General features: G+C 33.1%; 1 protein-coding gene across 2 annotated transcripts in view; it reads left to right on the top strand.

Moving 5' to 3' along the window:
- dnah1 (dynein, axonemal, heavy chain 1) overlaps nucleotides 1-14535 on the top strand; it is an 87903-nt gene that overhangs the window by 43362 nt on the left and 30006 nt on the right. For both annotated transcript variants that reach the window (XM_009306184.4, XM_068224387.1), the window contains exons 44-51: nucleotides 970-1143; nucleotides 3420-3598; nucleotides 5514-5741; nucleotides 7226-7422; nucleotides 8054-8189; nucleotides 10270-10478; nucleotides 10867-11038; nucleotides 12607-12798. In XM_009306184.4, the coding sequence (XP_009304459.3) occupies nucleotides 970-1143; nucleotides 3420-3598; nucleotides 5514-5741; nucleotides 7226-7422; nucleotides 8054-8189; nucleotides 10270-10478; nucleotides 10867-11038; nucleotides 12607-12798 (1487 nt within the window). The remainder of the gene's footprint in view (nucleotides 1-969; nucleotides 1144-3419; nucleotides 3599-5513; nucleotides 5742-7225; nucleotides 7423-8053; nucleotides 8190-10269; nucleotides 10479-10866; nucleotides 11039-12606; nucleotides 12799-14535) is intronic.

Genomic DNA, 14535 nt, shown 5'->3' with positions numbered 1-14535 from the left:
TAATTCTTTTTATAAAGTTTATAAAGTGATAACTAATATATACTGATATATATATATATATATATATATATATATATATATATATATATATATATATATATATATATATATATATATATATAGGCAAATAAATAAAAATATTGATATGTATTTTTTAGAGAATGGATACAAATTGTTAATGGTGGACAATTTATTTTATTTTATAAACGTAACTGCTTTTTTCGTTACTGGCTCTTGTTTTTTTATTTATTTTTGTATTTAATGTATTTTATAGTTTTTAATCAATTTATGTATCATTCTTGACATTATTGTCTTTTTTATATTTATAAACCACTTTAAATCTACCTTTATTCAACATCAATTTGACAATGTTTTCACGGAATTTTAGGCAGGTATATTGAGTTGGTGAGGAAGGAGGTGTTTATTCTATTTTATTTTATTTGTATTATTTATAATTTATTGCTGTATGTTAAAAAAGGAGTATCCTGACATTCATTGGAATTGTGCATCCTAAATTATGTTATGTATATTCCCAATAAACATACTTATTAAAACAAACTTAACTGCAAAAACATCAAACATAAAGTTTTTTTTTTTAAGAATTATTTTTGACTTAATAGATAGACAGTATTGAGACAGGAAGACAGGAAGTTGGAGAGTCAGAAGGGGCTAGGGAAGGAAAATATCCTCAAGCTGGGATTCGTACTCAGGACACCTTGACGTGCTACTGCACCATATGTCAGCACGCTAACCACTAGGCTATTGCACCGACAAACAATTGCTTTTAAAGTCCCTTTTCAAAAAAGGGGAAAAATTGCTAATCAGCATTTCAGACAAAGAAGATGTCCAAAGGAACATATCAAAATGCTTATTTAAACTATTACAATACTTTACAATGATACTGTTATACAAATGCAGCCTTGAGTCATCTTTTCCATCAATCTTAAACCTTTCTAAAATCCTCCCCAGGTACATTTAAAAACCTTGTTGACATAAACTTCGCCTGTGCGATGGGCCCCCCCGGCGGAGGAAGGAATCCTATCACTCAACGCTTCACACGCCACTTCAACTTCCTGTCATTCACTGAGATGGAGGACGCCAGCAAGGGGAAGATCTTCTCCACCATCCTGGGCAGCTGGATGCGTGAGTGCCAGTAAACATACGGGCATCTAGATATCAGTGGGGGGTTTTAGCAAGTAACACCTGTCAGATGATATTATAGGATTTTAAATGGAAATGTTTTTGATGTCTTTAAATATGTTTTCAAACGCGGAGAGACACAAAAAGAAGATAGATATAAAAATTGTATACACTTTTTTACGAAGCCTGCATGTATAATGCTTTATACAGATATTCATAATGCATTCACAATCACTTAATGACCTTATAACATGTTGTATCATCTGTTTAATATCATAACAACAGTTAAACTATTAGTTAAAGTATGCTTAATGCTTTATAGTACATACCAGTGTTAGATTTAATAAAAATGAATCGCAAATATATTTCTCCTTAGTTTCCTTTTCACGTAGTTTGATTTTCACTGAAGGAAATGTCTTAAAATCATTTCCTGGTGTCTTTTGCACAGTATTATTACTGTCATTACAAATATTCTTGAGAATATAAACACGTTTTATTAACTATAAAATAGCGTTTAAAAAAAAAAGATTTATTTATCATATTTTTATGACAAATGTAAAAGAGAAAATAACAATATAAATAGAAAAAATGTACATAACAGTACAAAATTGATAAAAAAGCAATAAAAGACCACACTAAAACCCACATATTGTACAACAAACAATATATGATGTGCATAAACAGTATATGATGTGCATTAATGTTTACAAATTAAGCATAGAAAAACTACAAAAGCACGCACAACCCTCTTAACTGGGTGCTCAGCCATAAACGCAAAAGGTGTAAATTAAATATTCATCAAAGGCGATATTCATCAGACAGTCAAACAGACAGTTACTTTCAGGACTGTCTCATGAAGAGCCGTGTGGCTCAAAACGTTACATGCTTTGTGTCAGCCTTTTTAATTTAATAAATTTGTATTTTTTGGAGCTTTGGTGTTGCCACCTTTGATGAATGCACTGCAAAAAATTATTTTCTTACTTAGATTTTTTGTCTTGTTTCTAGTCCAAATATCTGCAAATTCTTAAATCAAGAAGCATTTTCTGGACAAGCAAAACATACTGTCTTGTTTTAAGAAATAATATGCCAAAATTAAGTGAGTTTTTCCTCAAATCAAGCAAAATAATCTGCCAATGGAGTAAGCAAAATAATCTTGTTTTTTGATTTGTGATAAGATTATTTTGCTTACCCCATTGGCAGATTATTTTGCTTGATTTGAGGAAAAACTTACTTCATTTTGGCATATTATTTCTTAAAACAAGACAGTATGTTTTGCTTGTCTAGAAAATGCTTCTTGATTTAAGTACTTTTAGATATTTGGACTAAACAAGGGACAAAAAAATGTTGGTAAGAAAAACATTTTTTGCAGTGTGTTTAATTTACAAATTAAGCATAGAAACAGGTCAGTACTGAAAGATTCTTGCTATTTATTCAGTCATTTTCTTTTCGGCTTAGTCCTTTTATTAATCCCAGGTCGCCACCGTGGAATGAACCGCCAACTTATCCAGCACATGTTTTATGCAGCGGATACCCTTCCAGCTGCAACCCATCTCTGGGAAACATCCATACACACTCATACACTATGGACAATTTAGCCTATCCAATTCACCTGTACCACATGTTTTTGGGCTGTGGTAGAAACCGGAGTACCCGGAGGAAACCCACACGAACGCCCGGAGAACATGCAAACTCCACACAGAAACGCCAACTGACCCAGCCGAGGCTCGAACCAGCAACCTTCTTGCTGTTAGGCGACAGCACTACCTACTGCACCACTGCGTCGCCTCTTGCTATTTTATACATAAATAATACCCCAAATGCATTATAAATACACTGTTAATGATTTGTGTAAATTACACAGTATTTAACGGTAATATAAACTGTATTTTACTGTAGGACAGTTATACTGTATATTACTGTATTTTAAACTTGCATTGTGAAAATTACTGTATATTTTACAGTAAAGATATACTGTACAATACAATTCTGTGAATACATATATAGCAAGATAAGTAGTGCTGTAAATGTGAATACAGTATTTTTGCTGTAATTGATTTACAGTAGGTTACTGGCAAACTGCTGCCAGTAAGTTACAGTAGATTCTACAGGAATTTGTTAACAATGTACAGACTTCAAGTTTTAGAGATATTAAAGCACTGAATGCCACATTTATTGATGTATTGCGCAATGACTCAAAGTTTGATGTCAACCTTGAGCTTATTTTGTTGTTTATGTAGCTCTAGCGAAACTCAAGCTCATTTTGTTTCTTTCATTTCTAGAGAAAACTCCAGAAATGAAGCCGTTCTGCAAGCCACTTGTTGATGCTACTATCAGGGTTTACTCCACTATTACATCCGCTCTCCTACCCACACCTGCCAAATCCCACTATACTTTCAACCTGAGAGATCTCTCCAAAGTCTTCCAGGGCATCCTGATGGCAGAGGCTGGAAAAATAGAGGTACCGCTATTGATGAAGCTCAGTTTATTTTTGATTTTCCATGTTTAATCTATTCATCAAAAGACAAGAAAAACAGCGTCAGACACCAGTCCCAACTCAAATTAAATATCTACAAGTCTGGGAGCCCGTTGACGTAAAAATAGCTGTAAGATCAAAAACAAATAACGGTGTCTGTGCTGTCTTAAAAAGTTTAAACATGTCTTACATTTTAAAAAAATTTTAGGCCCTAAAATTAACAGTAATTATGTGTTGTAGGTCTTAAATTGTTTTAAACAGGTGTGAATTTATGTTCTACTGTATGTCCATGCAAATCCATTATGGTTTAATTATATTGCTTGCAATAACTTTTGTTAAAAAGTTCTTATATTTATAGCTACCTGTTAAGGACAAGGACCGGGACAGGGTGTTGTGCATACATTCAGTTTACTATAGTTTTTAAATGTGTCACATTTTTGAAATGGAAACATTGTTGAGGAAAAATAAGTGTCTGTATACAATTAGTTTGCTTATTTTGACACATTATTTCAAGGATGTGGCTAAGAAATAACTCAATTTAAAATAACAAACTTATAAGATATAGGTTATAAAATATAGCTATAAGTTTTTTTTGTATTTAACTCTATAAGTCTGAAATTTGATTCATAATGATCTTAAAATGTTTCAAAAAGTCTTAAATTTGACTTGATGAAACCTGCAGAAACCACCAAACAAGTGCATGAAGAAATCAGCCAAATTATACTAATAGGAATGTATTGTCCAGAGGTCACAACTGAAGTGCAGAAAGTGACAAGGAATGCAAAACATTATTGAGATGAACTCTCAGTGCCATATTTCTAGTAACACACATGCACATGTTTAAAAGGCTCATTAACTTAATCATTGCAATGTCCAAGAATTTTAATTTCAACACTGCATTCAATCATTCCCATAATCAATAAAATTAATTCACATGATTATAATATAAAGCAAGTTTTGTAAATGTTGATAGGTATTGTTTCACCTTTTGTTTTATATAAATTGGTAGATTCACATTTCGATAAAGATGAATCATAGAACTTGTTATTGTGTCTTCATTTTATTATGTCTTTAATTAGGTGATTTTTTGTAATCTGTGCATTTTTTGTATCTTTTTATAAAATGTAATGGTTACACTTTATGATAAGGTTGTCCCAGTTAATTTTAGTTAATTATTTTAATGATCAATACATTTACTACAGTATTTGTTCATGATAGTTAATAAAAATACAGTTGCTTATTGTTAGTTCATGTTAAATTAACAAATGTTAACAGTCATGAATTTTAATTTTAATAATGCGTTAGTAAATGTTGAACTACGATGAATAAATGCTGTATTAGTGTTGTTTCTAATTAGTTCATGTTAATAAATGCATTAACTAATGAAACCTTATTGTAAAGTGTGACCAATGTAACAATATGGAATATTGAGAAATAAGGCACTCAATTTAATCCTGAAAACGCATTGTAATACTGAAAACAATCCATTTTTTTGCACTTTATTTGTGATCTCTGGACAATAAAATAAGTATTCTCAACAATTTTTTTGTACACTGCAAAAAAAAAATTTTTTGATTTTCTTAGATAGATTTTTTGTATTGTTTCTAGTCCAAATGTCTACAAATTCTTAAATAAATAATAATTTTTTGCTTGTCTAAGTTTGTTTTAAGAAATAACATGCCAAAATTAAGAAGTTATTTAAGCAAAATAATCTTATGTCAAAAGAAAAAACAAGATTATTTTTTTTGCCACATTGGCATATTATTTAGCTTGTTTTAAGGAAAAAAGCACTTAATTTTAGTATATTATTTCTGATTCAAAAAAATTAATTAAGAACAGCAGTGCATTATTTATGTTTAATCTGTTCATAAAAACTTTTATGTCTTGTCTGTTTGCACAGAATAAAATACAGCTACTGCAGCTTTGGTATCACGAGAGCTGCAGAGTTTTCCAGGATCGACTGGTCAGTGAAGAGGACAGGAGTTGGTTTGACCAGCTCCTCCATAACCATATAAAGAAGTTTGGGTGTGAGATTGAGGAGGTGGTCCCTTATCAGCCCATTCTCTATGGGGACTTCATGTTTCCTGGGGCTGTAAAGGTTTACCAGCTTATTCAAGATAGAGAGAAGGTAAAGAAGGCTTGGAGATATTCAATGTGTGTTAGTGGTGCTTGGTGTAAATATGAGTGATATATCAAATTGTGTGGATGCCATTATAATTGACATTTACATTTAGTCATTTAGCAGACGCTTTTGTTCAAAGTGACTTACAATTGAGACATTCAGTGATTCAACAATACAGAAATTTTTTTCATTATTTCTAAACAGTGTTTGATATTAAGTAAAGTGAATTTAGCAGTGATGGTGACCATATAAAAGAAAGTTCCTCGTTTGTTTAACAGATATTATTTTTGTTTATTATAATAATGTCTGTGGACACGATGGTTTAGCTTGATTATCACATTGTAAAAGCAGTGTTGTTATGAAATAAATTTGTACTGGGATTTACAACTCTGTGATATTTTACGATTTTAAATTCAAGATATTAGATTACATTTTTTATTTTTATTTTTTTTCACATGGAAGTTACATAATTTTTGGGGCTAATTTAAGGATTTAAATGATTTTTTTCTTGAGTCATTTATAACATGCATTTAAAAATGTAACTCGCTCCAACCATCTTAGCAACTTTGTAACTACAATGTTTTTTAATTTTGTTTTCAACAAAATAGAAGCATTTCAGAAGAGATTTTAGGCTAAATTAAAACTATATGGTCTATATTGATTTTTAGTAAAATGTAATTTTATACTGTTCTTATTTAATAATAAAAATAAGAACGATATATATTTTTAATATTTAAAGGTAAACAAATAACATTTTGCTGTATATGTTGCAAAATGCTAGTTTTAGTTCCTTTAATTAAACTAATTGAAATTTAAAAAGAATTATATATTCTCCTGAGAATGTAAAAATGTGTTTTATTTTATTATTTTTTTTTTTTTGCATTGTCATTTATTTTGGCGCAAGTCAGAATTATTAGCCCTCCTTCATTATAAGCCCCCCTGTATAATTTTATCCAATTACTGTGTAACGAAAAGAAGATTTTTCTAACGCATTTCTAAACATAATAGTTTTACTAATTCACTTTTAATAACTAATTTCTTTTATCTTTGCCATGATGACAGTACAAAATATTTTACTAGATATTTTTCAAGATACTAGTATTCAGCTTAACCAGCAATTTAAAGACTTAACTAGGCAAGTTAGGGTAATTAGGCAAGCCATTGTACAACAATAGTTTGTTTTGTAGACAATCGGAAAAAATATTGCTCAAGGGGACTAAAAATATTGATGGTTTAAAATTATTTTTAAAAATTATAAAATGCTTTTATTCTAGCCAAAATAAAACAAATGCGACTTTCTCTAGAAGAAAGAATATTATAGGAAATACTGTGAAAAATTCTTGCTCTGTTCAACATTATTTGGGAAATATTTATTTTTTCAAAATCACTGGAGGGCGAATCATTTTGACTTAAACTGTATATTGCAAAATATGTATACTTTTTAAATCATATGCCACTTTGAAGTTTTGCTCTTTATCTGCCTCGTACAGCTGGCCCGTGTGATGGAAGAGTACTTGGATGATTATAACCAGACCAGCACCTCTAAAATGAAGCTGGTGCTTTTCATGGACGCCATACAGCATGTGTGTCGTATCAGCCGTATCCTGCGCCAGCCCCTCGGGAACGCTTTGCTGTTAGGCGTCGGTGGCAGTGGACGCCAGTCTCTTACCAGGCTTGCCACGCACATGTAAGAGCTGCTGAAGCGTTTATTGTGCTGAATCCTAAAAAATATAATTAGCATTACTAACGAGAGTCCGTTCAATAAGGCTTCATTTGATCAAAAACAGAAGTCATACTGGCCCATTTAATTGGAGCTCTAACAGTTTTGACATCAATACTTCTGTCAAAGTGATTCTTGCCTGTAATCATTTTGCTTGCCACCCATGTAGAACATGAAAGAATTGTTATGTCATGCCTGGAACACATGCCAACAAGATTCAATATCTGAACACGTCTAATAAATCGTTACATATGTAATGCAAATGCATCATTTTAGATCAAATATTTACATACATACAAAGATTTTTCATATTAATTGGTGCAATGTGTTGTTTAAAGTGACACTATATATAAATACTCCCTATATTTATTCTTTTTAAACTTCACTTCAATCTTTTCATCGTTGGACCACAAAGAAATTATTACAGTGAGGCTGCCATTATTTACCACCATCAGTCAAAATAGGAACACCCACCTCATTGAAGTCCCTTAGAAACATATTGAACAGTCATTCATTTATATGGAAACCAGGCGTCAGTGATACACCAAATAAAAGACTGACACACATTTTGTCTTTGTGACCGACCTTGTATTATCAGAGCTGAGTATGAGTGCTTCCAGATTGAACTCTCCAAAAACTATGGCCTCCTGGAGTGGAGAGAGGACATCAAGAGCATCATGCTAAAGGCTGGCATGCAGAACGTGCAAATCACCTTCCTGTTTGTAGATACACAGGTGAGATTACAGATTGGCATCATAAATTATATATATTATAGCAGGGAAAATAAGCATTGAATGCTTCATGTTTTTTCCTGGGAATAATATTTCTAAAGGAGCTGTTGACATGGGATTGAACCAGATTTTGGTAAAAACATAAACAATACAGACATAAAACAAAACTAAAAATATCTGAATAATGAGTCATGTGCAATAACAATGGAATGACACAAGTAGAAAGTACTGAACTGCTGAAACATATTTAATACTTGATGGTGATGGCAGCTTGAAGACGTCTCTCATATGGAGAATGAAGTTGCATAAATTGCTCTGGTGTTTTTCACAGACTTCAACAGAGTGTAAAAATCTTGATGGTTCTGTGGGTCTCGTCTATCACATCTGATCTTTATTTTGTATTAAATCTAATCTAATGGATTCAAGTCAGGTGATTGGCTGGGCCATTCTACAGCTTGATTTTTTTTTTCTGATTTTTCTTGGCTGTGTTTTGGATCATTGTCTTGCTGAAACGTCCACTCTGGTTTCATCTTCATCATCCTGATAATGCAGATGTTGGACTGAAGCAGCTAATATTTGTTTACAATGAGGAAGGGCAAAGGGTTACTGAAGAACTACTCAGAGATTTCAGGTGTTGGGCTTTCACTGCCTTTCTATACCTCCCTTTCTTCAAGTGTTCAATACTTCCCCCTGCGTCATTTCATTGTATTTCCCATAACTTAATTAGTAAACTAACTCGATTTGTTTTCTTTGCATATATGGATTTCTTTGGTTGTTTCCAACATCCAGTGAAATTTCATGTTAACAGCACCTTTATTCAATTCAATTTGGTGACGTGTTCAATACTTATTTTCCCAGCTGTATATATATTTTATATTGTGCAAAAGTTTTGGTCTCCCAAGAGTTTTGGTGTTTTAGCAAAAGTTTAATGACCTTCCAGATATAAGGCTTGTCTCTGCATTAAAATATAAACAGAAATATGTACACAAATAAACTTTTTTTTAATCTCTTTCCAGACAATCCCATACTGCCTCTATAATACTACGGTATATTAAGGTCTGGACTCTGTGTAGTCCATTTCATCTGTTTTAGTTTTTTTTCTATAAATATAATGTATTTCTGTAAATATCATATAATTTTATAATCAATATCATTATAAATACCATTACTGCTCAGGTGAAGAGCGAGAGATTGTTATACTACATTATAAATAAATATAAATAATTATACTAAAATGACGAATCTGATGGTGGCCAAAAAGTTTTGAAAGCTGCTAAAGACACTAAAAGCAATATTGTGCAATTTTACTATGTAACACTGCAGATTTAATTTGTTAATTTGTAAATAAGTTAAATACATAAGGTAAAATGAACTAGCATATTTCTAAACCAAAAATCTTTTAAAGCATTTAATTGTTTTATTAATAAATATATTTTAACAGTTGCTAATACATTACTAAAATCGAACGTTGCACATCTTGATATTAATAATTACAATAACATGAATAACAATGATTATTTATTAACATTAACAGAGATTCAAAAATACTCAAACAAATGAATTGGTTATCATCTGTTAATGTCAGTTAATACATTAAATGTTATTTTAAATGACTAAACTGTCATTTATTTCTGTCAGGGTTGAATTGTTAGCATTTGTTTAAAATATGATTCTTTGGTACTCAAGTTATTTTATTTTAAGAAGTGTATTTATTTAAAATCCATTGTAACATAATAACAGTCCTAACCTAGCTATTTAAAGTCAATGTATTTTTTTTATTAATTAATAAATTATTAACCCTGCAAAAAAAATGTAATTTTGCACTTCCCTGATTGTAGTACAACAGTAAAAGCAGCCCTCAGTAAGTTCTCATCACTGAGTAAAAGAAGCCATATAACAAACTTCTCTGATCTTAGGCTAATGGACTTTCCAGTCTGTAAATAAATTATCCTAATAGATTTATCTGTACCTCGTCACTATTTCCAAACACACACACACTTTTTCAGCAACATCCTACTCAAGTCTTCAACATAAATATTTTTGTCTGTTTGTTTCTTTGTGTGTTTTCTTTTCTGGTTTTCAGATTAAGAGCGAATCTTTCCTGGAAGATGTGAACAACATCCTCAACTCAGGCGACGTGCCCAATCTGTACACTTCAGAGGAACAGGAGCGGATCCTCACTGCTATGAAACCGGTGGTTCAGGACATGGGCCAGCAGCCCACCAAAGCCAACCTCATGGCTGCCTACGTCAATAGAGTCCGCAGCAACATCCACACTGTCCTCTGCATGAGGTTGATCTTTATATATTAAGATATATCAGTGCTACAAATTCATATAGTTACTTTTTGTCATATATTTTAAATGTATTTAAAGAACGACAGCATATAACTTTTTATCGACAAAAGATATAGATGCCAGTGGGAGGTTAGTATGAAGAAAATATAAACATACAAACTACAAGTGTGTGTTGGCCTTTTGCTGATTAAAGGGTCTTTTACACTGGTAATATATATGCACATTTCAGTGAATAAAACCATAAAATTAGGTTTACTCTTATGTCAGACAGATCTCATTTTCAGCCATGGTGGATATGTCAGACAGATCTTTTTTTCAGCTATGATTTATACATAGTATGCAATGTTACAGTTTGTAAACTCTTTTCTCTGTCTCCATCTACAGTCCGGTAGGGGAAGTGTTTCGCGCTCGCCTCAGACAGTTTCCCTCTCTTGTAAACTGCTGCACTATTGACTGGTTCAGTGCTTGGCCACAGGAGGCACTAGAGTCTGTAGCAACATCTTTTCTCAATGAGCTTCCAGAACTGGAGTCCAATCCTAAGACCATCCAGAGCCTGGTAAGGACGAGTGTGTCAAATGGATCCCAAAACTCATGATTCAGATCACAGTTTTATGACTTACAGTTGAAGTCAGAGAGTTATTAGCCCTCCTGTATATTTTTTCCCCAATTTCTAATGGAAAGAAGATTTTTTTAGCACATTTTTAAGCATAATAGTTTTAATAACACATTTTTAATAACTGATTTATTTTATCTTTGCCATGAGGACAGTAAATAATATTTTACTAGATACTTTTCAAGATACTAGTAATTCAGATTAAAGTAACACTTAAAGGCTTAATTAGGGTAATTAATTTTATTAGGTAAGTTAGGGTAATTAGGCATGTCATTGTATAACAATGTTTTTTCTCTGTAGACACAGAGAAAAAAATGATCGAAAAAATAGTGCTTAAGGGGGCTAATAATATTATTGACCTTAACATTTAAAAAAAAAAATCAAAACTGCTTTTATTGTAGGCAAACTAAAAAAACAAGACTTTGTCCAGAAAAAGAATTATAGGAAATACTGTAAAAAAATTCCTTGCTCTGTTTAACCTCATTTGGAAAATATTTGAAAAAGGACAGAAAATTCACAGGACGGCTAACAGTTTTGACTTCAGCTGTATTTGGTCAATAAAATGGAACTGAAAACTCATGATTCAGATTACATTTCGTTTCTTTGCAGATCAGATCAGATCTTTTTTTAGATCAGCAAAAAATAAGATAAATATAATTTCCTTTTCTTAATTTATAAAAAAAAAACTACAGAAACTTTGTCAACTTAGAAATCAATGTAAGTTGAATAAATAAATAAGTTACTTGAATGAATTCACATAACTTTTTAAATATATTTTCCTTAAATGAATTAATTTATTTGTATCATAAAGCACATCCTGCACTTTATTGTATCACTCATGCCTTTTCATTAAAAGCTAAACCACAAATGCAAGCACTTTTGAGGACATATTTGAAGGTATATTATGTTTCAGAAGCAAACAACTGGTATCTGGTATTGTATTTTTTGTTTTCTTATACCATTATAACATGTGTACTTTACAGAGCATTAATATGTATGGTAGGCCTACTTTATTTTTATGCTTCAGTCATTGGTTCAATGTTGCTTGAGAGGCCATGTCACAATGCCTGCATGCTGTAAACCTGTCACAGCCAGGCTAGGTTCTTCCCACTCCCATTCACAGAATTCACCCGTTCACTGTCACTCCAATCAGCAAGACCCCCGACTACTAATCACCGATGCACATGCACGCCATTCCCCTTTCATCTTGTTACCTTGTAAACACCTGCATGCTCAATCACAAGGCATTCAAGTTCATCTCCTTCTTCATCAATTAGATTAATATGCCCCTTTCACATAAACATAACATGATTTCTGTAAATTGTATCGCATTTAAAAATGTTAAAAAGTCTTTCAAAGTCTTTCACTCTGGTTGTTAAACAAAAAAATCCACAATAAAAACAGCAGGTCATGTGGATGCCAATCTGTCTGTCATTATCTAAATAGATCAATTTGTTTAACTCCTAGTGTAAATGTATACATGAGCACAAAAATGATTTCTCTCTGTACAGGCGCTGATGTGTGTTGAAATCCATCAAATGGTGTCCAGGAAGTGTGAGCAATACCTAGCGGAACTTTCCCGCCACAACTCTGTCACACCTAAGAGCTACCTGGAGCTCCTGAGCATATTCTCATCTTTGATTGGCCAGAAGAAGCAGGAGCTTCACAGCGCTCGACAGCGAATGAAAACTGGCCTGGACAAGGTAATTCTTTTGAACTTCTCTCTTGTGTTGTTGTTTTTTTTACACAATACTTCCCAGTGGGCTCCTTTATAATAATAATTATAATAATAATTCATCTCCCCACGTTCACATGGGTTTCCTCTGGGTGCTCCGGTTTCCCCCACAGTCCAAAGACATGTACAGGTACAGTTGAATTAGGTAGACTAAGTTGTCGTCGTGTATAAGCGGGAATGAGTGTTTCTAAATGTGTGTATGGATGTTTCCCAGTGATGGGTTGCAGCTGGAAGGGCATCCGCTGCATAAAACATATGCTGGATAAGTTGGTGGTTCATTCCACTGTGGCAACCCCAGATTAATAAAGGGACTAAGCTGAAAAGAAAATGAATGAATGAATGATAATAATTCATTTTATTTATTTCTGGACACTCAAGGTTGCCTAACAACAAGCATCAACGAACATACCAAAACAATTAATAAAAAATAAAACAATGCCAGACAAACAGTTAAACATGAGAGAAGTTGAAGTGCAAACACATTGAAGTATAAAATAACATGATAAAGGATAATCATAGGAAAGCCTGCTTAAAAAGATGGGTCTTAAGACGAGATTTAAAGGTGTGAAGACTTTCACTGCTCCTTAGGTCCAAGGGAAGCGAGTTCCATAGCCGAGGAGCTGTAGAGCTAAAAGATACTGTATGGCTCCCATTGTGCTTAATTGAGTTTGAGGTGGCACCAGGGAGAAAGAGTGAGAGGGTGCTCGCTGCAGAGCCATTTGAGGAGAGCTGAGCTCCAGCGAGGGGGAGCATGAGCTGTTGCTCCTCCTCCTGTAAGCTGTTTTAATTCGTACACCAACCCCACCCCTAACCCTACCCCCAGTGACATCACTCGTAGAAGAAGTGCAAAAAAGGTGGAGCTCAAGCTTAAGCTCCCCCTCGCTGGACCTCAGCTCTCCTCAAATGGCTCTGCAGCGAGCACCACTTGGAAATAGTTGGCTGATCTTAGAGTGGGAGAAAGGCAAAAATGAAATTATAAATTATGGATGTATAAAATATGGAGAAGTTCAGTGAGATATTGATTTAATTTAAAAACAACTTAAAAAAATATTTCAATCAATTTGATGTCATAAACTTGACGTCCATTTGACATAAACACATTGATGCTCTTTTGACCATCAAAATGATGGCAATAAATATTATAATATAAAAAAAGTTTTATACATCTGAAAGCTTCAATTACAAATTGATGTAAAGTTTATTTATAAACTAATTTAGAGAGGATCACTTGCTTATGATTGCTTGCGGCTGGTCCCGCATTATCTAATTTATGATTCACCAATCAGACGATTCCTAAGCCACTATTGTCACGATTACCAGCGATCGTATTCCATAAGATCGCTGGACTGCACGAACAATAACCATGGACTACAAATCTGCCATTTATGGACTACATTTTCATACATGCACTGCGGTCACACTCACACATGCTTCCTCATCTAGACTGATTACTTGCACCACCTGAGGATTGTCAGAGACTGATTGCACACACTATTTAATCCACACACTCACCTATTCACTTTGCCGATTCATGTTTACTGATAGTGACATTACAACGCGTTTTCCTTGTCTTGTTTCTCCGTGTTTTGACCTCAACCTTGTTTACCTTTTGTCTCCGTCTGCCGCCTGCCTTCTGACCTCTTGCCTGTTATTCGACTACGATTCTGGACTGTCTCCATATACCTGTTTGCTGTTTGTGTTGACC

The sequence above is a fragment of the Danio rerio genome, chromosome 11, assembly GCF_049306965.1.
Source record: "Danio rerio strain Tuebingen ecotype United States chromosome 11, GRCz12tu, whole genome shotgun sequence".
NCBI lineage: Eukaryota > Metazoa > Chordata > Actinopteri > Cypriniformes > Danionidae > Danio > Danio rerio.
This window is presented reverse-complemented; position numbering and strand designations above follow the sequence as displayed.